Source organism: Microtus oregoni, unplaced genomic scaffold (genome assembly GCF_018167655.1).
Source record: "Microtus oregoni isolate MIOR12 unplaced genomic scaffold, Mior012 000002F_ref0000024, whole genome shotgun sequence".
NCBI lineage: Eukaryota > Metazoa > Chordata > Mammalia > Rodentia > Cricetidae > Microtus > Microtus oregoni.
In genome coordinates this window covers 87298882-87314708 of record NW_024543061.1, presented here as the reverse complement: position 1 = coordinate 87314708, position 15827 = coordinate 87298882, and the positions used below count along the sequence as shown (strand labels likewise).

General features: G+C 44.5%; 1 protein-coding gene across 4 annotated transcripts in view; it reads right to left on the bottom strand.

The window, feature by feature from the left end:
* The window catches only part of Ccdc91 (coiled-coil domain containing 91), a 172628-nt gene that overhangs the window by 68283 nt on the left and 88518 nt on the right, over positions 1-15827 (bottom strand). For all 4 annotated transcript variants that reach the window (XM_041639198.1, XM_041639192.1, XM_041639216.1 and 1 more), the window contains one exon: positions 7323-7430. In XM_041639198.1, coding sequence (XP_041495132.1) covers positions 7323-7430 — 108 coding nt within the window. The remainder of the gene's footprint in view (positions 1-7322; positions 7431-15827) is intronic.

The following is a 15827-nucleotide window of genomic DNA, read 5'->3' as shown; positions in this document are numbered from 1 at the left end:
CATGTATTTACATCAACTGCAGTTAACAACCAACTATCCAACATTGTATTAACAAAAAATGATGCCTTGTTTGCCCACCTACTTACTTTTCAAAGAACCCAGAAACTTAACTAACCTTTGAAGGACTGTATTTAGTGGAGGGTGAGGACAATATCTCACTGGTGGCCAAAGTGACCACGGGAGAAAAAGACTAGCTAGTCAGCACCTAATAATCCAAAATTCAAAATAGAGAAGGAAAAGGCACCCAAAGGCAAATGAGAAACCAGAGGGAGAAAGGCACTAAGGCCGCTGCCAGTGTCGAGAGTTGACGCTAGGTGACAGGCTCACAAGGGGAGAAACGTGTGGACAGACACTCCTCCGCAGTGCAAACTAGGCTAGGGGAGGACAGCACGTGCAGCAGAAAGAAGCCACTCGACTTCAAAATGGCATGGCTTCCTACGGTGAAAACCACTCACAATCTCCAAAGACAGTTCATTTCTTTCTTCACTGATAAAAGTGTGCCATAGGATACAAGGTCTGTATTAACAACAACAACAAAAACAAGTACGTTTCCTAGAAGGTGACAATTGGAAATTAATAGAAATACCACTAAACACACACTAAAGCATAAAGTAACCATAGAAATATCAAATGTGGTCAAATCTGTGCAATATGCCCTGTCCCCTCCGAGACTCACTTTGGTGTTTGATCCTATGCAATAAGGCCTTAGAGGACAAGACGTTGATCACTGTGGTATCCAGAGGAAGTATATGTGGGGGCTGATGGGGACTGGGTAAGGCAGGAAGGTTGAATGCTGTTGGCTTTACAAGACTAGAGAGAGACCAGACACACATGCACACATGTTCTCCGATCAAGGGTCCTATCAACAGCTTTAGAACTCTGCCAGCAAGAACACCATCCCCGGATATTTAAAGCTCCCGAGTTGGAGACAACGAACCTGTCCTCATTTACACACTTCTGGTTTGTGCACTCATGACCAGCAACAGGAAACACACTATCCACTGACAGAAGATCTCAAAGCAGACACACGGGAGGCAGAAAGCGTCATTCAAGGACTGGAGAAGTCGACCCATCTTTAGTTTCATTGATTCTACATAATTCAAACTGCAACACCAAAGGACTTTCCAAAAACAAGCTAATTCCCAAATTTATACGCTCACACAAGAGGGCTATTATTCTGAGAAAAAAATACTGTTGTGTGATTCTGTCATTGTGGCATTAGCACAGGCACAATGTACACAATCAACTACCTCACAGTAAGTCTTGGTCATCAAGATGAAGTAAACACAGGATGGGGGCAGCTCCTGCTGTGATGGTGCAATATCCCGGGCGATGGTGCAGGATTGGATGAGCAGACGGGGCACTCTTTAATGACAGATCAAAACAGACACATTAATTAGTGCCCAGCAGCTAACAAACAATATTACACATTGGGCACAGCCATAGATATTGTTCACACCACCAACCGCCATCACCACCAACTTCATGAGTGATGCTTTGTGCTGCAATGTTACCATGGTTACGGCATAACTACATGGTCCAGGTCCTAGAATCCAGCACACAGTGGCACAGGAAGGAGAGAAGTAAAGACACATGAAGCTGAGTTTCTAGGTAAGGATGATTTACAAGAACTGCTAGTGCTTCCAGACAAATTACATCACACCTTCACAAGAGGAAACAGGAAGAAGTTGTTGTTTGAGGTTAATTATATAAAATATATTGAGGATTTCATCAAAATAGGTTTTTTGGTATGTAATGCTGGGAACCAGATTTGCCATTTATTGGCCATAAAAATATGTCAAAAGTTAAAGTATGCTAAATTTATTGAAAAAGAAAAAACACCTCACACATATTGATCAGAATTACTGCATATAAAAACAGATGTTTCAGAGCAGATATTTTGGGTAGAGAGTGATCTTCAACTCAAATTTTTATCTGTACAAAATGTAATTTTAGTATACAATCAGCTTACTTAACACAATTTACATGTGCAAAGACAATATTTACATATTTACACATTTATGTATGCAAAGATCATATGAGAAACCATGTCACAAATAGTATTTTATATAATATTACCAATATATTTAAAGTTATTCCATGGCTAGGCACTTACTAACAATAACATGCTTTAAAACACTCACTTCAAAATTCACTTTACAAACAAATAATATTTTAAGCTTATTCCTAAAGAGAGCCTAAGAAATGAGGGTTAACATTGACTGGGCAAAAATAATTTAAGAATCTTCAAACACAAGTAGAAGCCAGAACGTATTATAGGTTCAATAACAAGATGCAACTATATGCTTCCTACAAGAAACCCATCTGAAATAATTAGAGGAAAATTCATCTAGAGTAAAAACATAGAGGAAAACATACCCAACTAACAACAACCAAAATAAAAGTGGGTTATTCACATATCTCATTACAGGCAGTATCACCAGAATAAGAGCTGGACATGCCATAGCATAAAAGGCCAACTACATGGACAGAATGTAAGACTTCTCATGTGTGTGCCTCAGCTGTTTGTATGCCAAAAGTCCTAGAAAAGGTTAAAACTTGACAGACAAGCACAGAAAACTAGGCAAATCGATAAGCACAGACAAATGTTTTCAGTATCTTCCTCTTAACAATTGCCAAGGCAGGCAGACAGGAAATTATAATACTCAAGTCCTGAACAGGACAACCAAAAGACTTATTTAAATGAGGACATCAAAATAAAAAAAAAAAGTCTACACATTCTGGGCCATCAAACAGACCTTGAAAATATATCAAAACCACATGAAGTATGTTCTCTCACTACACCAGAATAAAACCAATGAAATAAATATATCTGCAAAACATCAAAAATATCTAGGAAAGAAACAAAATACTTCTAGACCCAACTACAAGACAAATTTAAAGCCATTCTAATTGAAAGTGAGAGCATGATGCTGAAAATAAACCCCCTGCCCCGGGAACAGGTCCACAAAGCAGTTAACAAGGACGCACTAATGGTGACCTCCAAGTGAGAGCCCTACCTGGAATACCTAAGTGAATACAAACTGGCATCCAACTAAACCTGAAAAGTTAAATAGTAAAATTTAGAGTAAAAATTAGCCTCACAGAAATAAAAAATAAAAAAGTAAATAATAAAATTAAAAAATGGAAGTCAATAAAACCAAGTTTAATTGGTTGATTCTTTGGGAAGTTCTAAAATATTGATCAATCTCTAGCAGATCAACAAAGAAAATAAAGCATGACACAAATTACCAATATCTGAACACAAGAGACATAACCAAAATGTTCACATCACTAAAAGGACAACAAGGGAATGTTATGTAAAACTTAAACACAAATATACTTATCCAAAGGAAATATTGTAGTCAATTGATTAATAAAATCCAACATCTATTTCTAGAATACAAGCGCCTACTAGAAACTACTAGAAAGCAGCTCAGGTTTGTAGAGAGTGCTGCCAAGGGCAGCCACACCCAGACTTACACCCAAAGGTCAGAACAACAGTACTTTCCTGGGGCAGCATGCTCAAAGGCCACGCAGTACCTTCCCCATCTACTTTACACCACAGACCTCCAGCTGGCAAGCTGAGGAGAGGAAGCACTGAAGTGGTCCCTGGGTGGTGGAACTGTCTGGGGAGGTTTAGGTGGTACATCTTTACTGCAGGAAGTGTGTCAGGAGAGGGACAGGCTTTGAGAGTGTAAGAGTTCGCCATTCCCAGTCGGCTCTGCTTTGTGTTTAGGGTTTGAGAGTTTGGTGAGTTTCCCACCGCAGCTGCTCAGCTGTCCTCTGTCACAGACTCTCCCCCTCTAGAACCCGAAGCCCGAATGAACTCTTCCTCTCATACGTCGCCCTTGATGTGACGGGACAGCAGCCATGACCGCGTCAAGGACAGAAGGAAGGATGCAAAAGTGTCTAACTTATACTCAGAAATCCCAGGGTTCTTTCCAGAAAACCTGCTAAAACTGAGAAGCAATATTTGATCATTACAGGTTGGAAAACTGAAAACGGGGGAGGGGATGGTGACCCAGCTTACCAATAATGAAAAGCCTGAACTGAAACCAGCGTGCTAGTCCTACTGAAGAAGTGGGGCAACAACCTAATGCCCTGAACAGGCAGTGATGTGCTCTCCTCATGTTCACACATGAGCATGCTCAGACCTGTTCATACACAGGCACGCCCAGTCCTGCTCACACAGGGCACATCAGTCCTGCTCACACATGATGAGCATGCTCAGTCCTGTTCATACACAGGCACGCCCAGTCCTGCGCACACACGGGCACGCCCAGTCCTGCTCACACAGGGCACATCAGTCCTGCTCACACTGGGCACGCCCAGTCCTGCTCACACTGGGTACACCCAGTCCTGCTCACACAGGGCACACCCAGTCCTGCTCACACAGGGCACACCCAGTCCTGCTCACACAGGGCACGCCCAGTCCTGCTCACACAGGGCACATCAGTACTGCTCACACAGGGCACGCCCAGTCCTGCTCACACACGGGCACGCCCAGTCCTGCTCACACAGGGCATGCCCAGTCCTGCTCACACACGGGCACACCCAGTCCTGCTCACACATGAGCATGCTCAGTCCTGCTCACACAGGGTGATGGAGGAAGGTCATTGGTTAAATAAAAAGAAACTGCTTGGCTCTCATTGGTTAGAGATAGGTGGGAGGAGTAAACAGAACAGAACGCTGGGAGGAAGAGGAAGTGAGCTCAGACTCCACAGCTCTCCTCTTGGGAGCAGACACCTCAGAGAGATGCCATGCTCCGCTCTCCGGGGCAGACGCACGCGATGAAGCAAGCCGCCAGGTTAGACATGCTGAACCTTTCCTGGTAAGACCGGTACTCACAGATTATTAGAGATGGGTTGATCGGGATATCAGAATTAGCCTGTAAGGGCTAGAGCTAAAGGGCCAAGCAGTGTTTAAATGAATACAGTTTGTGTGTTGTTATTTCGGAGCATAAGCTAGCCGAGCAGGTGGCTGGGGTGCCAGGGACGCAGCCCCGCCCCCCTTATTACTACAACAGGGTACACCCAGTCCTGCTCACACCGGGTACACCCAGTCCTGTTCACACAGGGCACGCCCAGTCCTGCTCACACAGGGCACATCCAGTCCTGCTCACACTGGGCACACCCACTGCAGCCAAGACATCACACCCCAAGCCTAACTCAGTCCTCATCAACATGCCAGCCTGCTTTGTTATAAAAACTCACAGGGCTTAACAATGTTACTCAGAAACCTAGGACATCAGATATCAAGTAGCCACTTGGTTGGCTACAAGTACAATGTGGAGGGCTTTGCACTTCCTGGTTCAAGGCCAGTAAGACACCCGTATAAAGAAAACACGACAGACAGAGGGCAGTTGAGTCCACAGACATATGGTAACTGTTTTCTGACAAACACGTACAGGAGATTCAGATATGGAAGATTATCATTTTTCAGCAAAAGATACTGGACAAGTTGTGTATTGGGGTGGTTTGAGTGAAATGCCCCCCACAGGCCCATAGGGAGTAGGGTTATTGGAGGCCTAGCAGACATGGCTTTGTTGGAGAAAGTGCATCACAAGAGGTGGACTTTGAGGGTTCAGAAGCTCAAGCCAGACCCAGTGACTCGCTTGTCCTTCCTGCTGCCTGAGGATCCAGACAGAGAACTCTCAGCTACTTCTCCAGCACCATGTCTGCCTGCACGCCACCATGTTTCCTGCCAGGAAGACGATGGACTAAACCTCTGAACTATAAGCCACTGCCAGTTAAATATTTTCCTTCATAAGCATCACTGTGGTCATACCATGGTCTCATCACAGCAATAAAACCCTAAGATATATATATTGATAAATTAAAAAAAAAAGTTTGACTTCAAACAACACATACATAAATCAGTTTAAACTGTTAGATTTTAATATACTTATATACTCCCAAATTACAGAACATCTAAAAGAAAATATTTTGGGGACTGAATTAGGTAAAAGATATTTATATAGAAATCAAGACAAACATGAACACAGGCCACCTCTGGCAGGTGTCAGACCATGTGGGAAGTCCTCTATGCTCCGACCCATGGCTGATGGGGTTTGTTTCAGGCACCCTCAGCCCATCCTAACATGGATAATTCCTTCATGAGAATTCTAATACAGTGTACAGGAATACAGACAGCTGTCATTTGGCTTTCCCTTTAGTAAGCAGAGCAAACTATACTAAAATAGTGAGAGGCCAAAAAGACTATATGCCACCTGAAATGATCCTCTGGCCCTGATTTTCTCTTTTTTCTTTTATTGTTTTTAATTGTGTGTGTGTGTATGTGTGCGTGTGTGCGTGTGTGTGTGTATGTGTGTGTGTGTGTGTATGTGTGTGCGTGTGTACAGGTGCTTGCAGAGGCCAGAGCTATTGGATTCCCTGGGGCTGGTATTACAAGTGATTACAAATTTGCACCATTTGGAGGGCAGAGGCAGATTTTTTTTTTTTAACAGAACAGATTCCTATTTGAGTCTAGCTTAGTCCACAAATCTCCACCAAATTCTATACTTTATTTCCTAAATTGCAGTCAATTTTCTTCCTATTCTATTTAATAAGCCTTTCAAAAAGCTGCTTCCATTTTTATTTTACAAATTTTATGTTATAAAGCATTATAGGAAATGTTTTACATATATTACTGACTATTGTACATGTTCTTCAATGATGGCTTAGTTAATGCAGCGTATCGGTTTGGCTTGTAAGACAAAGTTCAAACAGAAATTAGTACTTGTGGGCTGGAGAGATGGCTCAGTGGTTAAGAGCATTGCCTGCTCTTCCAAAGGTCCTGAGTTCGATTCCCAGCAACCACATGGTGGCTCACAACCATCTGTAATGGGGTCTAGTACCCTCTTCTGGCCAGCAGACATACACACAGACAGAATATTGTATGCATAATAAATAAATATTTAAAAAGAAATTAGTACTTGTACAAAATAACCAAAAACTCCAGAATGCATAGACTACCTCCCTGTTAGTGTAGATATATTCTGTTTTTCTCTGTTTACTTTCCAATTTTACAACCTGAACATCACTGACAACAGCTGTCACAACAGTCACTCAGACTCTGAAGCACTCGGCAATCTCTTTGCTTCTGTGACTTTGTGAAGCTTAATTTAACATGGAAATGGAAACATGAGGAATCACAGATTAGGGGAAACCCACGCAGTGTGGGCCTGTGCCCTATCCTGAGTGTCATTAAGTTATCAAGGTCTGTTTACCCCAGTGGACTGTTCCTCCAAGCAGGCAGCTGATGGGGAGAGGGAGGCAGAGGGAGCACTGGCGTGTGCAGGGTGCATGGTCAACCCGTACCTGAGCGTGGAGCAGCTCCTCACACCTGTGAGCCTGTTTCTCGATTGCAGACACGTACTGTTTCTCGATGGCATCTAGCTGCTGCTTAACTGAAGACTGTAGAAGTGCCTACAAACAAGCAAAAAAAGAAATTATTTGGCTCCGACAGTCCCTGGAGCTGGCTCCTGGCGTGCCAGTGTCTGACAGCTCGGCATCCCAAGCAGGGCGAGCTGCACTCGGGAACCCACACGCACGACAGTGGGGCGCACTGACACGGCACATTAAGCGTCGATCTTTAGGTTTTACTGCTGCCGATACTACACTTTTTTGGCTCAAATTCTACACACCTTCTTAAAAAAAAAGTCAAGCCATAGAAAATGATAAAGAGGGTAAATATCTCTGCTAAATAGAAATTCCGTTCAGTAGAGACCACACAGGATGAAGAGCAAATGAAAGCTGATGGGGGGGGGGGGGTGGGGGGAGGAAAAAAAGCCAGACATATTTCACTGGCTGACAAAACTCCACATCCTCTGGACACACTGTAGTACCCATGGGCCAAGCATGATCTTCGAGACCACAAGGCAAGTGGAAGCAGATGGCGGCTCTGAGCAACCGAGACACTAAAGCCTGCCCCCCAGGATGCTCATGCCCCTAAGATGAAATGGTGGAGGTTAGGTATGTGTAAGTCAGCCATAAAGCGGTATTCATAAAAGGTAGCAGGGCTTGTGAGAGGACACTGCATAGCGTGGACTCCGGAAGCCCGGAAGGGGACATAGGACATTACCGCTCCCAGAAAGTCCAGTCAGCCAGTGCTGGTGCCAACGTAGCCCTTCCTGGACATGCTCACAGGACTGCCAGCTTTTCCCCTTTCTGTTCTCAGTTCTGTGTGAGTCTACCATATTCCTGTGATATCTATTTATAGACTCTAACATCCCAAACGTGCACAGGCCCCCAGCACACGCTCCACTGTTAGGCCTATGGTATAATAAACTACTCACAGGCGGGACAGCAACTCAAGGCAGACACTCTTATGGGAAACAGACCTTTGGCATATTTGCTAGTGAAAGAAAAGCGAGCCAAATCTCCTAATCTTTGTTTTGAAAATAGACTTATTCAGCTGGAAACAACAGGCATCAAAATCCTAAATAAACAGGCAGGCATTTTTTTTTTTTAAGAAAACTAAAAATATTTTTTAAACCTCTGGATAAGTCTCAGATGCTCAAAGAACTGGCTCTTTCGCAATGGAGGTTGCGAAGGTGCTGTCCCAGCTGCACATCAGGTCCTGGCCGAGCAGAGAGAGACCAGTGCTCACGCACGGTGAGACTGCTCCTGAAGCCATCTCAGTCCTAGGCTGAGAACCTAGAGGAGCGTAAGGAGTGATGCACAGAGAAAGCAAAATTAAGCTTCTGAGTGGGACTAGAAACATCTAATTTTCCTATGGCAAAATTTAGTACTTTTTTGTTAGCTTAAAAAATTATTTTTGGTGGTTAGCTTGAGGCAGAATCTCATTATTTAGCCTTAGTTGGCCCGGAACTCACTCTATAGACCAGGATGGCTTTGAACTCACAAAGATCCACCTACCTTTGTGTTTCAATTGCTGGGCACACTTGGTGTAAACATTTCTAGTTAAAGAATGACACAGACCATTTTCTTGAATAATTGAAGGCCTTTCATAAGGAATGCCTTCTGGTTTTGAGATGGGGTGTCAAGTGGCCCAGGCTGCCCTCAAACTCGCTATGTAGCTAGGTTATACTCCTGTCCCTACCCCCCAAGTCCTGGGAGGACAGTGTATATCCCCATGCCTGGTGAAACTGTCATTCTCTTCTGGAAGTAGAGTGTAACAGAACTGTTTAATTCAAGGAGTTGCTTTCACCTCCCTACTTGCTGTGGTCCCAAGCTATCCCAAATGCAAATGGCTCTTGATTTCTAGTCAGTTATGTTCTTAGTCCATATGTTCCCACTATGGAGACGTCACCTGAACAGCCTCCGGGGTCACAGCAGCCCTAGTCCTTTGAACACTTGTCGTTGGAGGATGGGTCCCTCAAGAGGTGTTCAGAGAGAAGAAGAAAAGGCCAGCATCCCAAGCATGCACACAACCTCCTATCTGCAAGCGAGGAAGACAGTGCACATTCCATTTTAAAGACCCCAGAATGTCGAAAGACAGAAAGCAAGCACTCTCTGATGTGCGTGTGGGGGGGGGGGGGAGGGGGCAAGGCCTGCCAGTCGACCCGGGGTGTGTGTGTGTGTGTGTGTGTGTGTGTGTGGCAAGGCCTGCCAGTCGACCCGGTGTGTGTGTGTGTGTGTGTGTGTGTGTGTGTGTGTGTGTGTGTGTGGCAAGGCCTGCCAGTCGACCCGGGGTGTGTGTGTGTGTGTGTGTGTGTATGTGGCAAGGCCTGCCAGTCGACCCGGGGTGTGTGTGTGTGTGTGTGTGTGTGTGTGTGTGTGGCAAGGCCTGCCCGTGGGCTGGGCACAGCAGCTGGTATGAGGAAGCCAGGCCAGAGTAGAGGCAAAGGCAGGGAAGTGGAGGTGGGGCCGTGCAGGCAGGAGACCTGGGAGCCACTGCAAGCCCTGACAGACCTCCTCAGTTTCCTCAGTGCTGGGATGGTTAGTGCCTCGGTCCAGGAAACTCCCCAAAGCTACCCTCCCACCTCAGTTTTACACACTGTGGACACACAAAAACATGCTCATAGCAGCCAGTCATTTTCCGGCTTCCTGTGCAATCATATAAAACAATAATCATCCTGCCATGTGAAACACGCATGGATTTTAAGTCAAAAAAGGTACATTAATATTAACATTCCTAACCTGTCTTCTGTAATTGTATTTATAGATAACTGCATGGGACAAAGGCTTCAGTCTGAATTTAAGATTTCCAATTCATTTTGGCTCCTGATTCAAGTTCAAATGTGCAGTCCCTATGACCCTGTCAGGAAAAGGCCATTCTGACCCCATATGCTCACCTCTGGAGAGAAGATGAGAGCCCCACCTCAGGAGTGAACACCATGTGTCTGGGGAGATTCTATTTCATTTTACAAAAAAAGAAAGAAAAAAAAAAACAAACCCTATTGTCTTAAGTGTTTTAACAACTCAATTGAGACATCAAAGGTTTCTCGTTTTTTTCCTTGTTTTAAAAAAGAGTGCCGACCAGGTCACACAGAGGCTGCAGGCGATGCCTGTATCTGGGGTGTGAGGAGAGGGCTGGCATTCAGGCTTTTCTGGAGACTGCGGACCAGCGCCGCATTAATACACAATTCAAAGGAGAAATCTCAGCTGATGGGCGTCGATCTCAGTGGAACTCAATACAGTCTAGCCATGTTATAAAGTGCTTTGGGGGCTGCGAAGGCCAAAGCAAACCTCCAGGACAGAGGGAGAGTTTCCTGCTGGCCTTGCCGCTGCAGGATTCTAGTAACGTAAGAGCTGCTACCTCAAACACCACACACGTCTCCCAGAGAAAATGTCTTTTGTGCCATGGACAACACATTAAAATTAAGAAGTTTCTAAAATTAAGCGCACCACAGAGGCTGTGCGTGTCTGCCTTCCAGATACTTCAACCTTTTTAAAAGCTGCTGCACGGGCCAGCCTCCCTCTCTGATGCCACAGCCTGGTCCTTGCGACTTGATCACAGCTATGGCTTCAGCTCAAAGAACAAAGAGAGGAAAGGAGAGCGATTCCTGCCTCCTTGTGAGCCCCCGGAGAGTGAGATGGAGCACTCGGTGACTGGTGCAAGAAGCCGAAAACTGGGGGTCAGCTAGGACAGCTCAGAACATCAGGACAGGAGGGCCTGGCTCTTACTCCTCCTCCTCCTCCACCTGTTTGTTTACCTGCATTTATCAACATAGGGCCCCTGTGCCCCAGTATCAGCAGTGGTAACTGGGAAGAGGTGCAGACCCTTCCCCCTTGGTGATGATGTTCTCTTTTATAATGGCGATGGCTTTGCTCTTATTGATGACATTCTAAAATGGGATTATTCTAACAATTTCCTGATTGTTTTGTGTTTTTGTTTTGTGTTTTAAAGTCCTCACTGTGTATACATAAAGTAGACTCTTGGGAAAAAAACCTGGAGTCAACATTACTTTTAGTAGTCGCTAGATTTAAAATCATTACTATTTTTCTTTCCAACTTGGCGGGATCTACTCATGAAGTGCAGGTCTCTCGGGAGAGAAGAAAGGGGGCCTCCCATGCAACCTCTACCAGCGCTGAGAGCTGAGAGGCTGGACTCAAATCAGCTCACTAGAGCGGCACAGAGACACACCTGCCTTGACGTCCTGTTCATGAGGAGCAAGGTCACAAGACACCTCCACAGGTGGTTTGCAGTCCCGAGGTGACAACAGATGACAGAGCGACCGCATGAGGGGCAGGATCTGAAATCCTTAAGACCTGCTGGCTTCTTAGAAGTCAAGAGTCACTCCCCAGAACTCAGGCTTGCCCAGGGTACGGAGCAGGCCACACAGACGCGACAGTGACACTCGTCATTCCGTGTCTAAATCAGACTGTGACTAGCTAGCGCGGAAGAATCTCACTGTTAAACAGTGTGAGGTGGCCTGGCAGCCCTGCCATCAACACATGCTGGTCTTTGCCAACACTCCCCAAAGGGGGGAGGGGCACATGGGTCTCCCACAAAAATCACGAAACCAAAGTGTGCTGATAATGGGAAGTAGAGAGGAACCACGGTTGACTTTTCCACTGAAATCCCTCTGCTACACAGCAAGCTGACAACTCTTCACAAATCAGATGGACTTTAAGTTCTAAAAAGGTAGTCACCAGTTTTCAAATTTTCAAAATTATTCACTGTATATGTGAATATGTCCAAAGACAAACCCTTTGGTAATATATAATTATATACACTCTGTGTGTGTGTGTGTGTGTGTGTGTATATATATATATATATATAAAATTGTGCGTGTATATATAAAAATACATATAATTTCATATTCTCACACTGGGAATACACAGAAAACTAGCTAGAAAGTAAGAACAAACACAACTCAGCCTTTCTGATCTTGACCGTAAGCTACACTAGTTAGAAACAAGACAGACAGGTAAGGGTTTCTTGGATCATTAGATCTCTGCCTGTCCAGACTCAGAGTCTATTACACATATAAAGAACAAATTTAACCACTTCTCTCTATATTGTTCAAACAGGAGAAAAATTTAAAAGAAAAATACATTCTTGAATATGGTCGCCTTTGCAGAGCTGTCTATGAACACGCCCTCCACACTCAGGAACTCAATTTAGAGTGAGATGTCAAACTCCTGTGTCCCTTTCTCTCCTGGCGGCAGCCATGGCACCTGTTCCATCACACTGAATGGGATGTTGTTGTCAAACGAGTGAATGCACCTGTGTTACAAGCATCTCCATTCTTTGTCCACTCACTGCTTCTCGGGCACTTTTCTGAAGGCCCTGATCCACAGACCTGCAAGAGTGAGAGCCAAGATTGCAGGAATGACACAGGGCACTGATGGGGTTGCCGAAAAACATGTTTTGGCGGATGTCACTGAGCAGTTGCTTCTTCTCAAGCATGAGCTGAGATGGACACTGCTGGACCAGCTCGGGTTTCAGGCGGTCCACTCCACCAGAACACGCCAGGTCTCAACCATGAGACTGAGGAAAGGGAGAGCAGGACCTGTGGATTCACTGCCCTGCTAAGTCTCTAAGAGCATTTGTAGGGAAATAAGCAGAAACAGGCATCCTAGCCTATCTGGTAGGGTAAGATAGACAGCGACCAGATCAGATGCTCAACACTGAACAGCACTGAACACTTTGATTTGTACAGTGAAGGCTCAGTGTGGGCAGAGCAGGTGCTGTGGACTCAGGGAACAAGAAGCAGATAAATGTGGGTCATTCTCAAATTTATTATACTGGGGTTCTTCCTGGAGAAGATCGGCGAAGGAAGGCGAGAGAGGGAGGAGGAAGGAATGGAAAAGGGGGGGAGAGCAGTTAGGGGAGGAAGGAGAGAGTGAGAAGGTTGGTGTATAGCCTTCATCTATAAAAGAACAAGGTTTCTTCCAACGTTCCCAGTGTCCTTCGGTTTTAGCCTGGCTAGAAAAACCATGGGAGTAGCCTGGCATGTGGAGTTCTGGCTCAGTCCTGCAAACTCAGAGGCACAGGAAAACCATTCTTGAGCACTCAACCTCCTTCAGACTTCCAGTGAGGCTGAGCTTGGTAGGAGGGACGGGGGAAGACAGGCCAAGGCCCAAGTCCCGTCCAGTCACTTGTATCTAGCAGCAGGCTGTTGGGCCTGACTTGGCTGGCAACAGCAAACAATGTTAGTGTCCAGGAAAAACCTAATCACATGATAAAACTTGGAATTTATGAGAGTCCCTGCTCAATCAAATAGCTAAAAGCTATAAATTTATTTCATACCTTTGGAATAAAAGAATGGTGAGATTCAAATAAAAGTATCCTAAATTTTATTTTTCCCATCTTTGGATGAAGACCCAGAAACATCTAATCAATGGAAATTACCCAACAAAGAGAAAACAAAGTTGTTTCTCCAGTTAGAAAAGAGCTTTATATAATATGAAGTAACTGGACACCCTGGGAAAGTCTCCTAAATGCAATATCTCCCTCCCCCGCCCCCTTACTAATGGTACAGTCATCTCAAGAGCTCAAATAAAGCACCAGCTAGCAGAGATCTGGAAAAATGGATGTAGCAATCATGTGATTCTCTAGGCTGGCACACAACTGGCACTGGCTGGATAGAATTCAATGTGATGCTTACCAACAGGAATTTAAGGCATATTCAAACTAAAAAAAAAAAATAGCAAAAGACCAATGCTCTCACAAAACATGGTTTAGTTACTATGGGTAACTGGAATGCCAAGACTGAGTCGAGATTATCCCAGAACAACTTTATGTAGCAACTGTAGAGGCATATCATATCATTTGTATTTTAATAAACAAGGCTTGCCTGAAGATCACAATAAAACAGCCGGACTGGCCAGCCTTACAGACCACACAGCAATAACACACACCTTTAATCCCAGTAGCCACATAAACTTGCTATAGAAACCAGGCGGTAGTGGTGCATGCCCTTAATCCCAGAACTAGAGAGGGTTATAAAACGGGAGGAGACAGCTCTCAGGCTCAGTCCCATTCTGTGATTCCTGGAGGTAGGATCACCATTTTGGACAGAGGTTGAGGTAAGAGCCAATGATTGGCTGCTTTGCTTTTCTGACCTTCAGGTTGAACATCAATTTTTGTTTCTGGGTTTTACTAATCGTGCTTCAAGCAACCTCACACCACTTTTCTGTTGTTAAGCAGCAGAAAGGCCTGTGCCTAAACTTCAGTGCATCCACTGAGTGCCTGAAAAATGAAGGGAGTGGGGGGCATCAGAATATTTGAATCGCAAGAAAAAGATTTCTGCCCATGTCCTGTTTCTCATTAAGTAGCCAGTGTTTACAGTTCATGTACTCAGTAATGAGTGAAGCTTGGCTTCTGTATTACAGACAGAACTAAAGGTGGACATGAAGTTGAGCTTCAAAAATAAATGGTAGGAAAAAAAGTGGCACTGTGTGCCCATGGGGAAGACATCTTCAAGTGTGTAGATACCATAAGGTAGGTGAACTGTCTGGTTGGTTGGTGGCTGCTTGGTTGATGGGTTGGTTGGCTGGCTGACTAGCTGACTGGTTGGATGATTAGTTGGTTGGTTGATTGGTTGGTTGGTTGGCTGGCTGGTTGGTTGGTTGGTCAACTGGTGGGTGGGTTGGTTGGTTGGTTAGTTGGTCAATTGATGGGTTGGTTGACTGGCTGGTTGGCTGGCTTGTTGATTTGGACATTTGTTCTGATACAATATTGTAGTAAGTAGTTCAAGTTGGCTCTGAATTCACTACGCAGCTCAGTCTGGCCTGGAACTCAACAACTGTCCTACCTCGGAATCCTGAGTGTTCCTACACCCAGCGAGAAAATGAGTTTCTTAAATGACCGCTTCTTGGCCAAGTGTAAGCCAACAACAAACTGGGGAGGGAAAAGGTACCAGTACTGGAGGCATAAAAATTGTCCCTGATGTTTGGCCAGCATCTCATTTTCATGTCACAAAAATAAAAAATGATACAGAAAATGTTGAGCCACTCACAAATAAGCCAAAAAATACAACACACTTTTACAGTTATAACTTTTTAGGCATCCTCTCTGAAGAAATACAAAAACCAAACTCTGTATTTTCACATATGAAGCAGGTAAAAAGTCAAGTTTTTAACACTTCTGTCGAATGTGATCTGAAATATGACTAAGCCTTTTAGTTAAAAGATATTAAATGTTTCTGGGTAGGATGCAAACCACTGAGATAGCACACTGTCCTCTAAATCTTTTAAACAATAGCAAAAGAGTGTACTTTAATTCCAAAATTAAACAAGGTGAGCTAGACAAGAAAACAACTTATAAACCTCTACAGAATGAAATTCTAAGTCTGTATTTAAGAATAGCAAAATACCACGTGGGAGCACCGAACAGAAATCTCAAGGTCCAAATCAGGAGCAGAAGGAGACGGAGCACGAGCAAGGAACTCAGGACCACGAGGGGTGCAC